This window comes from Nasonia vitripennis, chromosome 1 (assembly GCF_009193385.2).
Source record: "Nasonia vitripennis strain AsymCx chromosome 1, Nvit_psr_1.1, whole genome shotgun sequence".
Taxonomy (NCBI): domain Eukaryota; kingdom Metazoa; phylum Arthropoda; class Insecta; order Hymenoptera; family Pteromalidae; genus Nasonia; species Nasonia vitripennis.
This window is the reverse complement of record NC_045757.1, coordinates 1,647,921-1,671,104: the sequence shown is the minus strand read 5'-3', so window position 1 is coordinate 1,671,104 and position 23,184 is coordinate 1,647,921. Positions and strand designations below refer to the sequence as shown.

The window sequence follows — 23,184 nt, the reverse complement described above, 5'->3', positions numbered from 1 at the left end:
TTCTTCTCCCGGGCGAAATTGAGTTGCACGTGGAGTGAACAAAGACGCGCGCAAGCGCAAGCGAGCCTCGGCGCAGTACCGCATGCATTATGCATGTCAGATTCACTGGAGAGACAGAGAAGGTATGTAGCGTAGATACGTTTAGTTAGAGGAGGAAAGTATATACGCCGGCCGATCGAGATAGCGGCTGCGCGCGAGGATCGCCCCCCGCGTGTGTGTGTGTGTGAATTTCGACGTATATTTCCTCTCGCTTTTTGCGGCGCAGGGACCCAGCTTTTCGGAAAAATACAGCGCGTTCCGTAACTCGCTGCTGCTACTGCTGCTGTCCCGAAAACGCAAAAACTTTAACGCGGCGGCGCGAAACTTTTTCCAAGCTTAATTCTTCCACGTTATGTTTTGCGCGCGGCGTTGTTGTGTTGCGCGAGCTAGCTAGCCGCGAGAGTTTTTATTAGCTCGAATAATAGCCGACATAAGAGTCGTAAAGGACGTTATTTTGCGCAACAGCGCGCGATTAGGGATTCAAATGTATTCGCGAGCGGTGCAAGAAACAGCCGTGCATTATACATACAAGTTTAAAATTTCGAGCGTTTAGCGGCTCGACGAAACATATGCGCTATTAGCAGCTGTAAAGTGTATGCCGGCAGCGCACGAGTCTATAGGGCTCAGTGGAGTGGAAGCTTCGAAATCGAAGAGGACGATATATCTATATGCACAGAGGGAGAGAGGCTCGTGTTTGCACAGACTGTCGCGGACAAGCCGAGGCGGATAGGCATCGATGAATGCACAATCGCGTCGTGTGACTCTGTCTGCGTGGCGTTTCGACGGAAAATTGGTGGATCGTAGATTTGGATTTTTAGTCCAAGCCAGTTTGTCGTTAGCTTTTGGGGGAGCATTTTGATTAAAAGAAGCCCAAAAATACTCTCGACCCTGAGGTCGATCTTGATACCAGCGCGCTTTCGGAGTTAAAAAATAAACGAGCATATTTCGTTGTACTCACAGTCTCCTCTGCTCTCCTCGATGTCCAGAATGATATTCGATTGGTCGATCTCCAGCTCGCACAGTCCTGCAGCAAAGAGTAAAATTTTATTATTATTAACCAACTCTCTCGATTGCAATAATAAACAAGACAATTCTGCCATATCCCGAAAGACCGATCTACGAACCAAAAATCGAGAATCCCGCCCATTCGATCGCCAGCTCATATATTATTCATCAAGTCGTATCGTAAAACCGTCGGAGCTGGCACTATACGGAGTCGGCAATAAAATTGAACGCCTCTCGTGTAATGAGGAAACGAGGGGTGTGCAAACTTATAGGCTCGCGCGTCCGCGTGTAATTATCGCGGAGCTCCGTCGGAGGTGTTAATTCCCCTCTTTTCCATAAACATTCATTTAATAGCTAGATCCGCGCGACGCGAGCTCATAGCTCTCGGCGCCGCTTTAATCGCGCGTGCGCAGCGAGCTTTGTGATTGACTTTGATCGCGGAGGCGTGCGATGTGCTCTCCAGCTCGAAAAAAAAAAAATATATAAACTCGTGTACATCTAGATCCGGTCGATTCCTCAAAGCTCGTCCAGAGTCGCCTACTCCCTCTCGGCTTCAAAACGGTGGCTAACTCGGCGAAGATCGATACCCCCTAATCACGGCTCTAATACCCCGCAGCTTCGAGAGGCGTGTTCCGAGGCTCTGCGGAGATGTAGCCGCAGACACGCTCGAGGCTGCGGTGCACCTGCCCCGATTGAAAAATCGGGAGACGGGTATGCGCGCCTCGAGCTGTGTACGCGTTCCTGCGCTATATGTAGATTCTTCGAGGGGGAGGAGGAAGAGCCGGGCGTTTTGATAGGATAATTAGATTGCGAGAAGCCTTCTATGTGTGATGTGGTAGGTGGATAATGTACGCGGGGAGCAGCTCGCTCGGCTTTTTCTTGTCGGGCTAATAGAATATTACGCGCGCAAATTTTTCCTTTCGAAAATACGACGCTAGATTGTTCGCGGAGATAGCTGTTATTATTCGTTTCCGAGGGGAAAAAATGCCGGTCTCTCTCTCCCTCGGCTGCAAGCCACAATCTACCCGCTCAATTAGAGACACCGCTCGCTCGCGAATATTCACACACAATTACGCGATCGGTGCAGTACACACGGCGAGAGTTGCGCAACGCGAGAACTCAGCCGATCCACGCCCCGATCACTTGCGCATTTGGCGGAATCAACCCAATTACAGATGTACATAAGCCCGTGCGCGCGCGCGTGCAATCGACAAAGTGCCGATAATTCATACGCTCGCGCGCGGGGAGAAGAAGCCGAATAAAATAAAACCGACCGATTCGAGCTCGATACGTCGAGGATCGCGATCGACGATTGGGAAATCGTGCGCCGGATTCGTCGGAGCCATGGGAATTTGCCGGCGACAGAATAGTGCCGCGATTTCCACGTTCGCGGACTATTGTCGGGCGAGATTCGGTCTCGCGGAGCAAAATGACGAAAGCCGCACGCGTCTCAATTCCTGCATCCGATCCGGCGGCATTTACATAATATGCCCTCTTAATCCACGAGCGCACAGTGTCTCGAACAAAAGCGCGAGCCTCGAGCGGCGTTCGTCCACTTATCTCTCACCTCGTTCCTTCGGCGTGTGTTAGAGGCCTTAGAAAGTGCCGCGCTGCTCCCATGACTGTTTAGAAAGCACCCACTACTAGGCGCGCGACGTTGTGTACGTGCGGGGGTCAGGCCACGGATCGCGCGGCCCATATCTCGCGCCGCCGCCGCCGCCACCGCTCACCCGTCGATTTCAGCTGAGGTCGAGCTCGCGAGCGCATAGGACAAAGACGTTCTTGATGAGCTTTCGAGAGTGTGTTATATACGGTATACAGCGTGCGGAGATCGCTTATTCGGAGTGTAAAACGGTACGTGCCATACTTAGTGCTCGCGCATACTTATGGAAGTGTAGGTAACATCTATACGTCTTTCTTATCGATACAGGTGCGAACGCGCAACAATCTTTCACGACTGATCGCAGCGACGTTATTGAATTTGACGTTATATATAATTGATCGCTGACGGATAAGCGATTGGCTCCGATAAATACAAAGATTAGATGTGAAAAATACGTTTGCAATGAGGTAATTCAGCGAAAATAGTCGGAAATTCATCTCTATTTTGAAACGGAGGCGATTCGAGAAAATGATTCCACTCTCGAATATCCCCCGCCGAACTCGCTTCCCCATAATAATTGCGGCGCGTTCTATTAATGCATAATGCATGATTATATACCCATACATTTATGAAAATCTACGCGCTCAATGGTAATTCCATTTGTGGCTCGTAAATTACGCCGCTGCTCTGCGCTACTGCTACAGTTTTCCTATTTCTCTCGCGCGGGCATGTACGTGCGGGTTACACATACTCGCGGAGGCCAGATCTCTTCTGACTCGAGAGCCGGTGATTTACTCGAGAAAGTAAGCTTATATACGCGCGCACTGGTGGCGAAAGCGAAAAAGTCCCTTGGAATATTCGAGTGTGACGCAATGACAAGTGTGCGAAAGCTTTGGACTGAAATAACCGTTTGTTTCGCTAAATTCTGCCGAAGCTAGCTGCTTGCCCCCCTTTTTCCGTCTCGCGGAACGTATACAGTAGACACGGTCTCTCAAATTGATCGCTTCGGGCTTCGAGAGATTTGAATTTGCAATTTCCCTGTTTACCAGCTATATGGCGAAAAATAAGTACTACACTACTGATTTGCATTCGATTTTGTTTATTAATTTTTTTTATAAAACAAACGTCGAACAAAACGTGAGGCTTTATCATTTCCAATATACAAAGATCATTGCTAAGCAAATTGTCAAACTGTAGAATCCAACGCTGATAACCGATGATGAATTACATAAATCACTTGTGCATATGTCACAACTATTAAGTGTAATGCCGGAGGATACTTTTTGTTCACAGGCGTTCTTTGGTGCACATGCCCGCACCACTTGCTTTATAGTTTTATTTCCAGGTAGATCATTCGCTAAAACAATAAAATAACCTCATGGTATACGCATTTTTTACGCCATACATTTTTTGTAACACTTACACACTGTAGCTTTAGCACAGGCCCAATCAACGGCTTCATTATCCCTGCCATTGAAAATCCTCATACTATCTATGCCTGATAAAATATATTTATTAATTTATAATACGACAATATAAACGTGTTTCAAGAATAAAAAACAAATTTCTTCAAAATATTTTTCCATCAAAAGAATGAAAATATTTGTAAGAGCCTTGTGCAAAATCCCTACTAACATAATTTTCATGTTAGATGCCAAAGAAAAGAAAAGTAATGTAAGCAGAATAACGTAATAAAAGTACTACGTTAGATTATAAATTAACTAACCTTGTCTAAAAGTCAAATTTTTGCAATCCATGACAAATTTATCTTGTTCGGGATTCAGTACACAATCAACGTCTACCAAAGAAGTACAGCCATAGCATTTCTCAACCTTGGAAAATACTGTAACCATATAGACATTTCAGAGTTCAGTAAATTAAGAATACTTATATATCAAGTTCGAGATTAATACAATTTTAGCTGTATTGTGTGCTTTTTGACTTAAGTATTACATGATATTTTTTACCTGAATCGATGGAAAACAAGAAACATAACGCAATTACAATCACACTCTTTGAAACGGACATTTTAACGTCAACCGTAGGTATAGTGATCAACTCAACGACACAATTATAAATAAGCCTAGCCGTTGCAAAGGTTTCAAATTTATAGTCGATGAGATAATCTCATATCTGCGATAATAGATATCAATAAGTTTATCGCCAGGGCTACATAAATGTATTTTCCATCAGTTAATTAAAGTCGATTTTCGAATTTTTCTTATTAACATTTTATTACTTATTTTCATCACATTTTTATAAATATAAACTCTACACATTACTTTATCGCGATACGATCTGCCACAGTATTTGTCTGTCAGTCGAGAAACGATTTTAAATTAAGATAAAGTTTGAATACAATCATCACTTCTTGACACCTTTAAACGCAAACAAAATTGAAATTCACTATTTCCAAAAAATAAAGAGTAATATTAAAGAGATTATCACGCCGTAAAATCCAGCGCTAATAACTGTCGACGAATTGCACAAATCATAAGTGCATACATCACAAGTTTTAATCGCTGTTATATTTAATGCAGGATAAGACGTTTTTGTATCACAGGTATCTTTAACTCCACATCCCCGAGCCACTAACGTCGTGGTTTTATTTCCGACTAAAGACATGGCTAAAACAATAAAGTAACGTATTTGTAGAGCTATTACATAACTTTTCTAACAGAGTACCTTATTTTTGTAATACTCACTTATTACAGCTTTAACGCAGGTGTATTCGATACTATTACTAGACTCACGTTCGCTGCTATTAATCATCTTCAAATTACCTGAGGGCAACAAAATAATGTTTCATATAATGGTCGCCACAACTGGGGATTCAATTCATTTTTTGCAGAAAGAAAAACAAATCATTACCTAGAAAACCTCCGATGAAATCATCCGTACAGTTCACGACAAATTTTTCTTGATTGGCATTCAATGAGCAATCGTAATTCATTTCGGAGAAGCACTTGTAGCATTTTTCGACTTTCGAAAACGCTAGAACAAAACATTATCAGTGTGTAAAGTTATGAGAATCCTGGTACTTTCAAATTTACGCAGCTAATACCTGAAAAGGTTGTACTTTCTTACCTAAATCGGCGCAGGATAAGAAACACAAAGCAAAGACGATAACACTCCTTGAATAAAACATTTTGTCACGGTACAGTAAATGATGAGCAATTTCAGCGTCCAAATCCAATTAAAACAATCAAAAAGTACGTTTATCGTCAAAACATAAAAGAATCGCTGTCTAGTGAACCACTTTGACAGGCTGTCAGACTTGACTCCTCACAAGGCTTTACCGTATTGTCCTTCTGCCTTGTAGTTTCAGACGACACTATTGGAGATCAACAGACTCGAGCTTCGGCAAGCCCTGTAGCTCCAGCGACTGAACAAATCGGTGTGTGAATTTGAGAAAGATTACAGAATATTGTGTAAACATGTTTGGCGTGAATATTTGAATTTAATCGATAACGTCGATGCTCGTAAACGGTTAGCAGTGTTTTTGTTTTCACTCACTGTTCGCCGATGTTAGCGTTAAAGCCATTGTTTGTACTTAACTTTTAATTTTCATCCTACTTTATATTATAAAAAAAGTCTTGGAATATGGCAGAATTAAAAATATATTCGAATCAAATTATTTACTCTACAGTAGACATAAACAAACTCACCTTTGGATGCCACTATATTTGGTAAGAGAGCGATGCACAGCATGCCAAGTAAGCACCTCGTCCGGAATGTCTGAAAAGTCAAAAATCATAAATTATATATAAAAAATAAAAAATAACAAATAATAAATAAGTAACTTGGAATAATAAACGAGACTCGCGTATAGCATATCGTTAGAGAAGAAAAGCCGGCTGCGGTACTCGGAAAAAAGCGGAGGGAGGAGGAAAAGGTACGAAATTACCGGCTGCGTGTGAGAAACGCGCCCCGGGCCGCCGGGAGATGCGCTACCCCGATAGCATTGTCTTTGCGCCGCGACTTTTTCGATTCGCCGCAGAGCAGCCGCGAGAGATATAATACGCGGAGGAATATTAGCATAGGCTGTGATGCTACGCGGCTACCATCGCTGTGGGTAGTCGAGGGTATTAGTGTGTACTCCATATTAGCTGTATAGGAAATTCCCCGCGAGACCTTTGCGCAAAAATATATTTGGAATTCGCGCGAGCAAATACTCAACGCTGGTTTTTAAAGGAAAATTCTCGAATAAGCCAGCATTAAATTTCGAGGCCGAAGATGTGCTCGTTTGATTTTGCCAAAGCTCTAAAATATCATCCCGCCATCGTCCAAAGCTTCGGTAAAACGCTCTCTGCGGTCAGACCAAAAGCCGTCGAAACTCTAGCCGCGCTCTTATCGAGGCTGAAATGCGCGAATATAGAGCGAGGCCACACACCACCGGGCCATCATCGAGGCTGATTGCGCTCGTCGAAAGACATAACCGTATGGTAAGCTTAGTCGGTTCCTCTATCCCAGCCTACGTGTGACTAAAAATTTTGATAAATAAAGCATGTTGCGCCCTTCATTATTTGCAGAAAATCCAGAAATTGAATTTCTGGATTCCCATAGGGGCAGAGGTTTCGGCTGGCACCATCACAACGGTACAGGTCGGGCGTGATAACAGGTCGCAAATTTCCCGGCAAAAACGGCGTCGGCTGCGCGCAACATTTGCCTGGTGCTTCGGAGGCTTAGCCGCATTGGGCTCAACTCGCCAATTGCCAGCTCGTTTGATCTCCCGTGTGTGCGTCGTTGTTGGGCTAAATATGCTAATGTTTCCGTGACTGTTTGCGCGCGCGATGGGAGCTACGCGGATGAATATTGATGATTTTGTTGGGTCGCTTGTTAGGGCGGGAAAATTAAATTCGCAAGTTGGCTGTTTATGAGCTGCCGCTGGGAATTAACGTAATTGAATGGCTGGTTAACACTGCAACTATTACCGCGGTGGGCGCTCGCCATGCACGTGTCAAGGTAATTCCGGAGATAGGGAATAAGTAGTTCGATAACGATCCCGAGCTACCGCCTATGTTGTATACGTGGTTGCGAAACTCCGGAGCTTCTCAGAAGAGATAACAATTAAGACGAGTCCGTTTAATCCATCGATCATAACTAACGAGCAGCGCGGCTACACACCGTCGTTTCGCGGAATACGTCGCCAAGGGCAACAAAAGCTCGTCGGGAGAATAATAAGAAATAGAATCACATCGCTGATAAGTTTCTCGGCCCAGCGACACGCAAGCTCCCTCCCTCTCTCTCTCTCTCTCTCTCTCTCTCTCTCTCTCTCTCTCTCTCTCTCCCGATAAATCATCCTTCAAGGCATTGTTCCGTGCGAATTCGAAAGGCGATGACGAATGCCTTTCTCGCGAGGCGACGCCGCGCCGAGGCATGCACCTGAGGGAGAAGCAGCCACGAGGAAATAGAGAATGCGTCGTCGTCGCGTGGGCGCGCGCTTCTGCTGCCGAGCTATTGTGCAGTGCTGCGGCGGAGATCGTTTTTATTTTCACGCTGCGTCGACGGACCTCTGAAAATAAATCGTTCTCCAAACTTCCCTTCCGCCAGAAGCTGAAGCGGTAGCAATCTGCCTTATTAATCTGTCGAGGCATGGCTCTCTCGCGGTCGCCTATCTGACTCGGAAGCGAATCAGCGGTCTCACCTTACGAAAGCCGCTCTCTCTCTCTCGGCGGCGTTATAGGTTGCAGTTGTTCGTGATGCATGTACGCCGGGCGCATGGCCGGCCCGTGATAAGCTCGGGATTTACGAGGTTCGCCGCCGACGATCTTCCGCACACACACACAGACACGTTGAGAAGGGGTTGACTCGCCGGGGCAATTGAAAGTGACTTCTCGGCGATTTCTGTTGAATCAGCGGTGCGAAGTAAAACGAGATCTCGCATAAACGGCGCAGTCATCGTTGCAATAACGCCGGGGCATTAGTTGAAATAAGCGCTCGCATTATGCGAAAGCAACCTGCTGTTCTCCATTGTGCCACGTGTATCGTCTAAGTAGATCAGAGCCGAGCGAGTATAATATCTCAATGTTCTCGAGCGGTGCGTGCGCGCGTTATTTTCCTCCCGCGGAGCCCGAGATCTGGAGCCCCATTATCTCTCCGATCTAGACTCGATGTCGCCTGCTTTGTTCTCACAAAGGGTCAACCCTTTGTTTGTCTTGAGCGCTCGTTTTTTTTTTTTTTATTAGTATGCGTGCGTGAACCTACTTCTAATTAACTGCGTCATGTCGCGTGATCGAACGGTTGCATACAGATATAGTTGCTCGTTCGCCGGCTGCCATCATCACCTCGTTGAAAAGCCCGCCTTACCAGGAGAAATCAATTCCGCCGATTTTCAACGCTCGCTAATTAACGAGCTAATCACCGAAGCCACCCGAGCACAAGCGAGGAAAAGCGGCGAGCAAACAGGAGGAAGCGTAGAAGTTGCACCGGTACGCATACTTCGAGGTCGCGCGCGTTCGCCAAGGGCAGGTGCGTCATTTTGCTCCTCTTCTTCGTCAGCTTCGTTCCGGAGCTGCCGCGGCAGATATGCATATTATACGTGAGCTATGCGTGCGCAACGACGTCAGCACGATACACGCTTACGCGTGGATCATATCGTGGATGGAAAACTTGGATGGGTTTACGAACTTTCGGGATGACGCATTCGTTATTCATGGAAACAACACAACTTTCTATCCCTTGTCGATATTTCGAAAGGTGCGATATTAAGAAAATCTCTCATAAAAATCATAATGGAAAACTCAACGATTTTCCAAGCTCAATCGGAGCAGAAGCGTAAAACATCATTAACCGATGCGCACCTGCGTTATCCGCGCCGGGCATAATTAATAGCCCATCGCGCATAAACCACGTCGTCCCTGCAGCCGGCAACATCGAGAAAAGAGAAGTTAAAATCGATAGCCCCCGCGCTCGGGCTTAGGTCCATTGTAGCGAGTCGCGAGGCTCCGCGCGGCGCGGGGAGCCTGTTTACGAGGCTGCACGTCGATCTTTACGAGGGGCCTCCGCTCGGCGTCAATTGTGAGGCCACCTTAAAGCCTTCTCTCTCTCTCTCGCTCTCTCTCTCTCTCTCTCTCTCTCTCTCTCTCTCGCTCTCTCTCTCTCTCTCTCTCTCTCGCTCTCTCTCTCTCTCTCTCTCTCTCTCTCTCTCTCTTGCAGCCGGGTGAAAAAAGCGCCGAGGGAGCTCGGCATAATGACCGGCTCGTAAAGCGAACAACGCATCGCGCTCGCTTCTGAGAATGTTGCATAATTGGTGCGGACGAGCAGCGGCGCAGCAACGGTATACAGTATAGCTCGTTTCGACCGATGCGGACTCGCGGTCACGGAAGAACTGCACCGGCCGCTGCACCTGTCACGCTAGACCGACTCCCGAGTCTTCGCCTTTTTATTTTCTCCTGCACGTGCTGCTGCGCGAATGATCAGCCCGCCGGTGTGTGAGGCGCGACTCCGAATATATTCGCCGCTGAGGTGCGCGTACGCGCAATGCAAGCAAAACGCGTACACACGGTCGGCGGTGAGAGCAGGCCCCGCTCGATAATCGACGTCCAGGGGCCGTCATTTTTTCCGGGCGGCGGAATGCGCACCCGCGTTGCTGGGGATTATTTATCGCTCATTATGTGCGGCCGCGCGCGGAGAGCCTCGCCACCCTAGAGAGAATCTTGTGCGAAGGAATCGACAGCGCGATCGGCAGCTCGATAAGAATCGCGCGCCTGCCACCGCCTACGATTTATCAAGAGAATCTGTGCTGGCTGCTTCCGAGTTGAGATATGGAGAGAGGCTAGGTTTTCGTGAATTTCACCCGTAAAAATCCTTCCTTCGCGTTGTGCGTTTCTCATAACCCCCCGCGCGAGCGGTAACAATCGGTTAAGCCTTCTCGCGCGCCGATTTTAGTACGTAGATCGCAGCCGGCGATAGGGGCAGCGCAAAAATATCCTCCGCTCCGGGAAAACAATCGCGCGCGCGCGCGCATACCGCGAGGCTCCCCCCCGTCGCTAATTAATGCGCGTCCGCGAGTCGCCCTCTATGGGAAAACCTGCCGATCAGCACCGGTATGTCTCCCGCGCGTGCGCGTACAGTATGCATACGCGTTACGTCTGCGTTTCGCCGATGATCCGATTAGATTTTTCGCGCCGCTGTGTATTAAAGCCTTATGAATGTACTAGCGAGAGAGGAGGAGAGAAAGCGCGGGATGATTTAGCGGCGCAGCGACTTAATGCTCACGAGCGAGCTTGGAATTTCTCGATTTATGGATTAGAAGAGAGCGGTTTTCCAAGCGCAGGGCGTGTATATTATGCATTTACATGATCCGAAATTGTGGCTATTGCCGCGGCTGTACGTGTGATTCCGATGCCGATAGCGGGCTTTATGTTCGCGGACTATAGCGCCCCACACGTGTGTACGTGTTTACGGCGTTATGTATTATAGAGCTGGACGTTAGTCATACGCGCGCGCGAAGAACGTTTTGGCGCGGGAAAGGTATATGGCTTACGTACAGAGAGTTGCGATTTGGGGATTCTAATCAAAACCTATACCCCGTGCCGATGCTATCTTATTATAAATGTACAATGCGATCTCGCGAATGTATGCCGGTTCCTTGTTCTCCGCGCATTATGATGATCGTGCGCGCAGCCTTTCCGCGAGAGCGAGCTTCCTGCGCCTCCAAAAGGAAACATAAATACGAGCGTAATTGCATACGTGCAAGCTCTACAGTTACCGCACTAGATCAAAATTTATTTATAGACTATATAGAAAATATAGCGGCCGATGTAATAACGATATAGCGTTGTCACACTCGCATGCCTATAGCAGTGATCCCGTTAGACGCAAATTACATAAACAGATTGCATAAATCTTCTCGCGAAGCAGGAAGTGTCTCCAGCGGCGAAGTATACAGGCGCGACGATTTCGCGCGCAGGTAGTTCGAGAATCGATCCACATCGGCGATCGGCTAAATCGCCGCTTGTTCCGCTCCCGTAGTCCAGAAAGAGACCGCCGCCGCTGCCGCCGTTTCCGAAGGCGTTGGAAATTCTCCGCCGCGAATCTTTCTCTCTCGAGTGAGAGAGACTTTCTAAATCCTCAATCACCAAACATTACCATAACTATGACCGCATTCGCGTCCTCGTTCGTAATTTCATTCCGAGCTGGGATTATTAATTGGAAGCTTTCGCGCGCATACTGTGCATCGTCGTTGTGCAACGAAGAGAGAAGGACAGGGGAATTTTACGGCTCGAATGTCAAGGCCGCGCGCTCGAAAGCTTTCAGAGCGAGGAGCGACGCCGACGATACTCCATACTCCTTTGTCCTTCTATACTTTCGCCGCAAAGACTCCGAGAAAAGCTGATGCTACCTTTTCGAGTCGCCCGATTAAAACAACGCTGCAATTTCTTAACAACAACGCGTTTGAGTTGCTCCGGTTAATGAACGCTCGGAGGAAGTGACCGAGTAACAACTGGCGTGTCGGCTGCATCGTAGCTGCACTGCTTTACACAGTACACGAACGGGTGTATACAGAGATACGGCCTATCTCTACGGCTGCTACGTCCGAATATGATTTACGCGCGGCCGCCGCCACTTCCTGGCCAAGTTCTGCACGGATGCGTCGCCGATGATCTTTATGCGCTTCCGGCGAGGAAGTTTTTTTTACTCCTCTGCGCGGATTTCGGAGCCGTAATTGCTATACGAGTGCGTCGGGCTTTTCGAGTGAAAAATTTTTCAGTCGCGTTGCTCTAATAAGCGTTAAATAATCGATACGGGCTTACACGTAAGAGTCCAGCCTAAAAGGTCTCGTGATACTATAGCGGGAATTTACGGTAACGCCGATGAAAATTTGCACGGGATTCCGATGCCCGCGCAGTAACGGGGCGCAGTTAAGTCTAGAATTCACTGCGCGGAGACGGCTTTTAACGACGAGCGAGCGAGCGGCAAATGAAATCAACTCGCGCACCACATGTGTAGGTGGGAACTATACCCGAGATAGCGAAATGATTTTGCGCGATTATACAAATGCTATTCTGTATCACGCGTACATAATACACTACTCCGTACGACGTCCCGTCGCGTTCGCCGAGCTAGTAATTTAACCATGCGCCATTTCTTATACGCTAAGAGCCGCGCGCGACTGAAGGAAGAAAAAAATGGAGAAACGTTCCCCCTGCGGACCGAAACTCGCTAAGCAGCTTTCTAGCCTTAGACTCGCGCACACCCCTGGAATAAGGAGGAGGAAAAAAGAGGAGCGAACCGCTCCCGAGAGCGCGCGAAAAATTCAGACACGGTAACCATGCGGAAGGAGCGGAAGAAAGACAGCGTGTGCGTATACGCTGCGAGAGTTAAAACGGTCCGCGAATTCTCACGGGGATCTCCGAGCTACGTACGTACAGCAGCGAAGGAAGAGATTTCGTGCCTCGCGGGGCTCGAGCTCACGACTCCGGCGCGCAGGAATTCCAGGTGAATTTTCCGGCTGGAACTTTCTGCTGATCTAGAAGTGGCCTAGCTTTCGATCACTCGTTACCGGCCGACCTCGTGCGTGCTTTTCGAATGTAATTTGAAATTCAAATCGACGCGGAGGTTATTTCTGCGCTATCGAGCGGTTTGTTTGTTACTCGCCGCGAAAAAAAGAGAGAGTGAGGCATCGCGCTCTAAAACTAACTAAACAAACTCCGAAACAACTGCCTCGCGCAGCATCACAACTGACAGAAACGGATGCTCGAGACACAAACGGCACAGTTAAGGCAACTCCGCTAGTGCGTCTGGTCTAACGGATTTTCCCGTGAGAATGTGCTCGGACGCGCGCGTTTTTCCGCTTTTTTAGTTTACTGCCGCGACTTCTTCGTTACCAGCGTTCCGAGGCGTCGTAAAGGGTATTACCGCGGACTGGGGGTATTTCGCTCGAAAAAGTGTTTTTAAAGGAGCGACGCCTGTTTATTTTACGCGGATTAAGTGTGTATATTACGCGAGATAAACTGCAGGGCACGGTATCGATATTACGCGCGCGGTTTCACATTATACGCTCGAATGAGAAAAAGCGGCTCTACGTGCTGGAACTGCTATATAAACGCCGCCCTCTCTCATGTGACTCACCTTAAAATCCTAGGTGTCGTCGTAACTTTATAGTCGGTGAAAGGGCAGCTATAAAAGTTGGAATATGACTTTTAAAGGCCGATCCATCGAATCTATACAGCCGCTGCTGGTTTTACGGCGCGGGAGTCGGGGTGTGTGACGCAAGCTCCTTTTTTGCGCCCCGCAGATAATGCAATGAAATTTTACTCCCGTACTAAGTAGACGATAAAAAGTTGCAGAATGGAAGCTAGATACATTGCCGAATATTGACTTATCGCTCGCGTCATTGTCTTTCATTGGAAACGGCCGAAGCCGGCGGATGAGCCGTAAGCTTTTACGATTATGCTTCTCTCCCTCTCTTTCTGGTACCTCGCGCTCCGTGTTCGTGCATCTGCCGATTTTATTATACGCGCTCTACTTTTCCCCCGCTACATTGAAAAGTCCTTGGGGCTGAGTTATACGAGCCTGGGCGCAAGGAAATGCGCTACTTCTTCGACGACGACTCGAATTTTCGCGCGTTGACAATGATCAGTTCCGCTGAATTCCCTCCTGCGTAATTTTCGCGGAAACGGCGCTTTAATAAAGCAGCACTCGCGTATAGACCGATCCATGACTTTCGTCCTTCGAGCTATTTTAATTAACTTGTCACGATCGCCTCTCTCGTAACTCCCTTCATTAATGAGCCCTAATGAGGAAATTTTCCGCGAAAATTCGTTATTAATCGCTGCTTACCGGCGAAATTACGAGCTTGCATAACAGAGCTGCGAAAAAAGTCTGCGACAAAAGCTCGCGCGGCAACAAATCGAAAACTCGTGAGAAGACCCGAGGGAGTATAGCTGTACACACGTTATACAACCTCGAGTAAGCACTGCAGACTGTATGGCTTTCCAACTGGGCCGCGAGTGTCTCCGAAGCCTAATTACGCGCGTTGAGCGATTTCCGCAGGTGCGAACAGTCGCACGCTGTCCGGCTGCAGCGGAGCGTTTGACGGGCGACTGACCCGCGGGAGGGGGGCGGCAATTTGCGACTTTGATTTCGCGCGAAGCCTCCGTAGGGAGGTGATTATCGTCGACCTGTGTGAAACCCATAATGCGTCTTACACGTGGGGGAAAGTGAACGCGCGGCTTTTTGTGTTTCTTGAGTTTTAATTCGATCGAAGCGAGTGTTCATGCGCGCTTATTAAATAATCCACGGCGATTAGCTGCGTCACGCGGATTGAGAAGTTTGTTCGCGCGAGCACTTTCTCGAAATTTTTCCAAAGTTTCATAAAGACGGCTCGAACCGACCGAACCGCCGATTTTATCGCGTAGCGCTTGCGTAACCAAACGAAATTTATCTCTGCCAGAATAAAGTCCGCCGGCGGGAACACAACGGCCGCTCGGGAATCCAGTTCTCCCAGGAAGCCATTGCACCGGGAAGGAAATTCGCGACAGCTGATCCGCGGGATTTATGAAGCGCCGATTAATTAAGCATCGCGCGCAGTACACACTCGCGCGTTTAACCAGCTGCCGCTATGTGTACCCGTGGAGTACGTGCTCGGCGCTAATTGTCTACGTCTATTCTCGCGCCACTTTTTCGGCGGCGTTTCAACACCTCGAGTCTGACACACTCGACTTTGTACGATACCGCAAGGCAGAATAGGTGTTGGTTTTAATTTTGAAATGCGTCAGCGAGACGCTGCACGCAATTATACGATTCGTTCTGGGGAAAAATCGAGACGGGCAGACGAGAGCTGAATTATTCGTTCTCGACGTTATTGGGACGGTTTCAATTATGAGTGTTATATAGCGGAGCGACGCGCACACTCGACTGCGCGATCTCGTTAACGCGCCAAACAATGACGGAATTACTTTCCGCCGTCTATACGTTCTATAAATATTCGAGCGGGTCGTCATAAACACACACGCGCTCGCGCGTCCAAGTTAATGAAGCTCCGCCTCTCTCTCTCTTTCTTTCTGCGTATACTCCAAGTCGAAAACAATCGATCTGGAGTATACAATGGAGTACTATGGAAGCTGTAGGACACTTCCGCGAAGACATCCACTCTGAATTTTTTAAGCCGAGAAAGAGATGGTTCCCATGGCGATCGTCGAGAAGATGCAAAGCGACGCCGCTTTTTCCGCGCAATCCAATCGTCGGAGAATGAGCGGAGCAGTCGAGCGAGTAATCTGTCCTGTCTCTCGTTCTTCTTCTCACGGGCGGTTCGCCGCCGGAAGTGATTTTTTCGCGCTGCACACAGTTTGATTTGTTGCGGAGCGTCGAGTGCACGAATTTCGCGATAAAAGCGTTGGAGTATAATATTATAAAGTTAGAGGAAACGTCCGAGTTGCGAGAGAGGGAGACATGGCGAGTGAGTTTTGTTAAAACGTGGTATCTCGGGTGTACGCTTCAAATATAGTGATGTTCATTTCGGTTATCGATGCGAGTACGTGTTTACAGGACAGAGGACATGAAAACTCCGAACACGAGCGGTATACAACGTGTATAGAGCCAGTCGTGCGGGGAAAATTCGAAACTCTCGTTATAAACTCGCATCGATTTCGCGGACACACGTATAAGTAATTACGCGCGGAGCAGCGCCAAGCCGAATTGGCCGTCTCCGAAGGTATTTTTCTCGGATTCGACAAGCGGAAAACGAACGATTTGTTTTTGAATGGAAACTTTGGACGGCGTCCCGAATCGTCTTACATATATGTTCCAACTCTTATCGGGCCGATGTAGTTTTTACATCGATTCAGAAGATGCGGCGGTACGACGTTCATTGGTCGCTCGGCAAACGCAAAGATAGGTCAGTCGCAGGTCCGTATAAATGATGAAACGCTCGGGCGTGCCAGGAGGGCAAAGAAAAACAAGTGCGCTCGCGAATGGCCGCAACTATAGGAAATTCGACTAGTTTACACAGCGAGCATCGAGTTTGCGCAGCCCGTTTTTAACGCCTCGATAAATTCGCCGGTATTCGAGTTGTGTTTGCCCGCTGCGTTGATTGAATGGACGTTGCTCATTAAGGACCGATGAGCTGATGTGCTATTGCGTATCGTTGGAACTGGGTGAGAATATAAAAGCGATTCCGCATTCGCGAAATACTCGGTTTGATCGAACTCGACAGTTGCGACAAGAAGAAGAGGAAGAAAGAAGCCATAGTCATCACGACTGCGGAGCCAGTAGCGCATCGGAGAAAGTCGCAGGCGACTTCCGAGACTGAATTCACGATCCTAATAAATCAGCCACTTGAGAGACTGCGCGCAGCCGTGTATTCCGCGAAAAACTGAAACAAGGCGATTGGAAAGGGAGAAAAAGCGACGTATTCGTTTGAGTAACGAATCAAAGGCCGCGCTCGCGTGAGATTAATGTTTGATGGAACATCGGCGCGGCGCGTGTGTCCTGAAAATTTCACGGGGCGTATACGTATTTTGGGAAAACGGGTCGCGTTACGAATTGATTCGCATATACTTGCAGACGTCGAATCTTTCGAGCAGGCGAGGAATGAATTTTCAAAGCCGATGTTTTAAATGTTCATCGCCGTTGCGGCATCGATCCGAGCCGATCGTGCATTCACGCGACCGAATTGCATTGCTTGCCAGCATAATATACTCGACACTCGGCAAAACAATGGGTCGAATATGACGCGCGATACACATCTTTCACTTCAACAGTTACACGCAGTTGTAAAAGCCATCTCCGCACCTGCAGTCGGGGCGTAAACCCCAGACATCTCATCGGCGCACATATCTGCATACTCGGCTCGCGCGCAAATAACACACGCCTATGCGAGCTACGGGTACAGCACCGGAGAAAGGTGTCGCTAGAGAGGAAAGAGCGGAGGAGAAGAAAGAGGAGAGCAGAGTCGTTTAAAGGCTAACGGTACGATTTATACGAGCGCACGTAACGGGTTCCTATTGTTACTCGCGGAAGCTGCGCGCGAGATGGCCTATGGCTCTCGCTTATACGCGTGTGGGACTCGTATACCTGGTCGGGCTGCGTCATCGCCCGAATAACGCTGTCAAAATATGCTTACCCCGACGTAAATCCAGTTCGATGTTGCGAACTACGAAAAATCCAGCGAACGCATTTTCACCTGCAGCATTTCCGAAACGACCCGTGTACCTCTACTCGACCTCCCGTCTACGAGAGCAGCACAGTCCACTGAGCAAACTGTTCGCATACCTACATACCTGTACACCAGACACCCACATACTATGCACGCGCTCGTCGCGTATAACTGTAAAGACGAAGCTCGAAAAGGGAAGTGCAATCCGGGTGTATATCGAGTGGCGAATCGTGAGCGGCAGGTGGATTACCTACATACGCGGAATGCGATAGCCTTCGACGACGAGACGCACACATACACGCGCGCGGTATTATCGAGAGAAACGCTCGAGCACAGGGAAAGTTGTCTATCGAACGCCGATTTTCCCGAGAAAATTCGACTATTATCCGGAAATTATGCCGGAGACGCGTTGAATATCCCTCCGACGTATGCAACTGGGACAGCCGCGAGCGCCGCGTTTTCCCTCGACGGACAATGAAAGTTTGCGCAGGGAGAAGCTAAGCAGAGAAAACGCGCGGAGATAAAACGGCGATTCGTTAGCGCTACACTCGAGGAGGGCCATTATTACAGCGAGGTATGCTAGGATATCGTACTATTAAAATAGCTATACACGGCTTGGAAAGCATACACAAGAGTCGGGCAAAAAGCAGCAGGGGTGTAAAAGCCGTTTATTTAGGCTCGACGCGATATCCGCGTAATTCGCCCGGCATTTTAACGCGGCTACTACGTGCATTTTAGTCAATTTAACGACTTTTTCAAACGGCTTCTCTCAACCAGGAGAATAATGAGAGAGAATGGATGGATTTTTCGAAACGTGAAACAGCCCATAATACGCGTGCTCGCGCTACAAAAGGCATCGGAAAGCGGGAAGGCCACACGTGCAGTGCGAGCTTTCAGAGCTCTCTCGACAATAGATTCGTCGGCTCGATATGCGATTCACGCGAAATTATGCGCCGACGGTCAGTCATTGTGACGCCCAGGCTATAGTGTTGAAAACGGCGCGAATGGAGATGTTTGCGCCGATGAATGAAATCGCTCGATTGCCGAAGGTTGAGTAAATCAAAAGCTTCCCAGTCGCTATACGGCCCGTGTCTTTCGGTTAATGAGGGTGCAGTGAGAAAGGGCTGCAGCTGGCACGTGTATGTCGCGCGAAAACTAAGCACATACACGCGGGGACTAATCCTTAACCTAATTCCGGCCTCGTATAGGCGTGCATGCATAAACGCGCGCAGCAGCGGAGGTGTCGGTGTAGCCCATGACGGAAGCTTTGTATATCCGAGAGATTACGCGCGTGTAATCGAATGAGAGAACAAGCCAATCTCGCTGTTTAATCATTCGAATGTGTGCCTCCCCCCGAATTAGGCTAATGTGCCCACTGGGTTATTATACGCTTATAGTCTGCTGCGCTCCATTATATACCCGCCCACACGTGTCTTATTGTTTTACGAGTCGAGCGGCCGTTACAGGGATTTTTTTTTTACACCGCAACGAATTTTCAGAAATTTACTCGTCTTCCGATTTTCGCACAGGCCGAAATTCCGCGAGAATTACGAATACAGCTATACATATAACGCAGCTGCTGCTGAACAAAGGCTCGCTGCGCACATTGTACATAACGTACTTTAGAGCCGTTTTGCGAGTCAACACAGACACACACACAGGGTTCGCTCTTTTGCGCGGCGATTTGGCACGTGCCCGGCTACTCTCGGCGCGATATGCGTATAATAAGCGCGCCCTGACGATTATGCGGTCTGCGCGGGGCCGAGGCTGGCTCGTCCACACAATGTACGTATGGACCTGTAGCGGAGAAAGCGACCTCGATGCGCCGGCCCACGCGTGTACAAGCCGTGAAATTTTCCCGAGCTCTTAGGTCTAATCCGCCTAAATTTTGTGTTTTCAAAGGGACAATGCTGTAAAACTCGAATTGAATGCGCTTCCATGGAAAATTTATCATTTTTGGAAAACGCGCTGTACATCCCTATACCCCCAGAACAAAGGGTCTTCATTACAAAGGAATTTTTCGCCGAGGTTGATATTTATTCGCGAAGCCAAAAGGCGCAAATACAGCCCCGACTTAAACAAGTGTGGAAAACGCTCGGGGCGGCACATTGCGGTGTAGCTGCGCCGTCAATTACACTCACACGTATTTATAAACAAAGAGCGAAGCGTGCGTGCAAAAATGCCGCTGGAAATTTTGCACAACGCTTGCACACCTCTCACGGATCCTTTTTCCACAGATTTCGCGGTTTTTCTTGCGGCCATTTTAAAATAGTTTCGGGATACTTCGAAGCGTTTTAAATTTTACCTCCGCGCTCTCTGATTCTCTGGATGCGGCTACTGCGAAATGAGCTAATTTCACCTGGAATGATAGAGCCCGCTGAAATGTGCCACTTGAAATTTTATTATAATAATAGAAGGGGGTAACCGACGTTTTGAAAATATTTTCTGACGTTAATCGCGTGGCGGGTCAAGTGTTACGCAAATTACACGCGAATGTTATTTAACCATTTCAAAGTAGGAGCGCATTCTTAACCCGGTTTTTCTCGGACGATAAGAATAAAATTACACAAGGGTACATGTCGAAGACTCGAAAGTTCGTCATCGCTAGTCATCGTCAAAGCATCGACTCCGGAAAATTCATCACGACGCGGGGGAGAGAGATGGAGAGGGAGGACGGAATGCGGCGTCTTCCCAAAGAACGCAGAAAGCTTTTCGCCTCGGGCCTTTCATTTTGCGTTCCGTAGAGTAGAGGATAGCTCTCTCTCCCTCTCACTCCTCGGCGCGCGCGCGCGCGTCGCATTCTTATCCTGATATGCAAATATCTCTCCTCCTCGTCCCCAGCTCCGTCTGAAATATGTGTCCTCTTAATGCGCGCACTCCACTTTCCTAAACCGCGAGACGGCCTCCTGTTTACGGTCGTGCAGGGTGTCTTTTTTCTAGAGAAAATATGGCGTAAGTGAAATTCGACGGATTGTTTCAGACGATTTTGGAATTGTTGCTTTAGCTGTGACGCCAATGCGAACTTTTAGCTCTTCATAGCGGAAAGTTGATTGAATATCTCCGGGAAAAAAGTGGGTACATAATCTACTTACGCTTGCCATCTCTCTGCACGCCGAGGACGTCGCGGCAGGGCTTGAGTTCCTTCGCTTCTCACAGCTCTGAAATCAGAAAGCGAAATTCGAGAAATAAATCCAGCGAAGTACGAAACCTCTATCGTTATATAACTATAGGAACTTGCATAAAAGCCACGATCTGAGAGCACGAACAAAAATGCAGCAGCAGCCGAGAGAAAAATCCTCCACGTACAAGCGTGTCGATCCCCTTTAACGTCAACCCGCCGCGCACAATGTGACTCTTGCACCTACACCGCGGGCAAAAAGCGACGCGTCGCGATACCATCTTGCGCGCGACACACCGAACAACCTTTTCCCCTCGAAAAACGGCGGCGAATCGAGTCGAGCAAAAATTCGTCTCTCCGTGAGCGCTATTTGTTTAGAGCCGCGCGGAGGCAGGCATTGTCCGGTGGGCAAATAAAGTACTGCGTCGCGATCGCGATCGGCGCACTAAATCCTTCAGAGACGCTGTCAGGAACACGTGGTCGGTAGCAGGACACTCTGCAGAGAGGTTCCTTCTGTAGTACACGTACGCGTAGGCATGTAAACTTGACGGCTGCAGCCGTCGCGCGTGGGCGATAGTTATCGATCGATAATGTTCACTGACGAGAGAGTCTAATCGTGGATCTGGGATTTCTGGAGTTTTTCTTTAATCGGGGGAGCTCTGAAACGTTGCGAAATTCAGTACACACGCTTTTATCTCAAAAATAAAACAAAATCCGAGCCGTCGGCGCAAAATAAAGACATCCACTAAACCGCTCCGAATTTAGCCGTAGCGATAATCGGGTCCAGTTCGACAGCTCGCAATAGTGCGTGTCTCTGTCATAATCGTCGCGCAATTAGCGATAAACGACGTCATTCCCAACCTTCATTTACCGTAAATCGAAATACCGCGAAGCCACACCTGGCCATAGACACGCTCTCCTCGTCGTTAGCGATATACAGCTGAGCGCAATTAAGATGTAATTGCTAGTGCGAGTGCAGCGGAGAGCAAAAATGAGAATAAACGTCGAATGTCAACCGTCTGCTGCAGGAATTCCAGCCGGCAATCTCACGCCTCGTGCGCTGAACTCGCTTTGCTTACGTACACTGCACCAGAACTGTTAATAGTAGCGGAGTAGTTAAGGACGTAAACAAACTTAATTAGGCGCGAATTCGCTGTAGCACTGGCGATAATCGAACCTCTTTCTTCATTCGTGTATTGTGTGTGGTCATCGAGTGAACAATTTTGTCTCGCGAGCAGAAGATTTTCTGTGAAATCCGATGCACCGGCTGCAGCAGCGATGCTAATGAGGCGTGGACCGTCACGCACCGGATTCCGGAGCCGCGAGAGACGTGCCCTTCGATGCTTTCTCTCGGCAGGACACGGAAAAAACGGGCGCGACTGCCTCAACCTGTGCTATATACTCTCTCTGCGGCGGACACTTTGTTTGCGAGGGCCGTCATACGCGCATTCTTTCTCCTGGTGCAGTATGTTCTTCGAAGTTTGATCGTTGAGTGAAAAATTATTTCGTCGAAATTTTGCGCGTACAGCTGAGGTGTAAACAACGTATATGTAGAGTTGAAAGTGATAATTTAAAGAAAGAAAAATAAACGAGGGAGGAGCTGAAATGAGGGGTTTTGGGAGTCGTCCAGGCAGTAAACTCTTTCTCACGGACGCGCTCGCGCAAGACGCAACAAATTACCGAATTCATGAGCACTCGTTTTCGTCGAACGTTTCGCTCTTCCTCTTTTTGTTTCTCCTCTCCCTGCGCTGCGCGGATAGTGTGAAGCCTGCGGCACTTTTAGCTCTCGTGGGCATTTGTTTCGGCGACTGCTCGACCTAGTACAAACGTTTCAGCTGTTTAATTTAGTTATCGCTGAAGCTATGTGCGTGTGCGCACATCTCACCGGATTATTCCGCGGAATCGACGAGCGTCGGATTCAATTTCTTAATGTCGCAGTGGATAAATCCCTCCTTATATTCGAGGATTACTAAAGCTGTTTATGTGTATGATAAATTCTATCGCGTCGACAGCCGTCGTTAATACCCTAATGCATGCGCTGTATTTTAAAACGTTACGCGCTCGCGTAACCCTCGCTTATATTAATTAAATAACCCAGAGACATAACGCACAATTTAAGAGCAAAGAGGCGTAAACCTACTTCCGAACAAAAGTTTCCGGGACTCCTTGACCCCGCCGCGCGACGCTCACTCGCAATTTACATCTAAATAAGTTGTTACTTTAAACGCGCGCGCGCGCCGTCGTCGGCTAGGCGCGCGAGGAAAGAAAGACGAAAGCCGCTGCAAAAAGCGCCCGAGATTTTAATTGGGTCTCATC

At 48.3% G+C, this 23,184-nt stretch overlaps 2 protein-coding genes across 3 annotated transcripts in view; both read right to left on the bottom strand.

The window, feature by feature from the left end:
* The window catches only part of LOC100122201 (cadherin-99C), a 113,154-nt gene that overhangs the window by 28,453 nt on the left and 61,517 nt on the right, over positions 1-23,184 (bottom strand). Inside the window, exons 3-5 of one of the 2 annotated variants that reach the window (XM_003425467.5) lie at positions 20,843-20,908; positions 6,316-6,385; positions 998-1,063 (exon numbers count right to left, since the gene is read on the bottom strand). In XM_003425467.5, coding sequence (XP_003425515.2) covers positions 998-1,063; positions 6,316-6,385; positions 20,843-20,908 — 202 coding nt within the window. The remainder of the gene's footprint in view (positions 1-997; positions 1,064-6,315; positions 6,386-20,842; positions 20,909-23,184) is intronic. The other variant, XM_031921693.2, reaches the window with a different exon arrangement.
* On the bottom strand, positions 3,730-4,743 carry LOC100122183. Its single transcript, XM_001606475.5, has 4 exons — positions 4,615-4,743; positions 4,374-4,490; positions 4,071-4,145; positions 3,730-4,004 (listed from the first exon to the last, which is right to left on the bottom strand). Exons 1-4 carry the CDS (start codon positions 4,673-4,675, stop codon positions 3,796-3,798), a joined length of 462 nt encoding a protein of 153 aa, XP_001606525.1. The 5' UTR covers positions 4,676-4,743; the 3' UTR covers positions 3,730-3,795.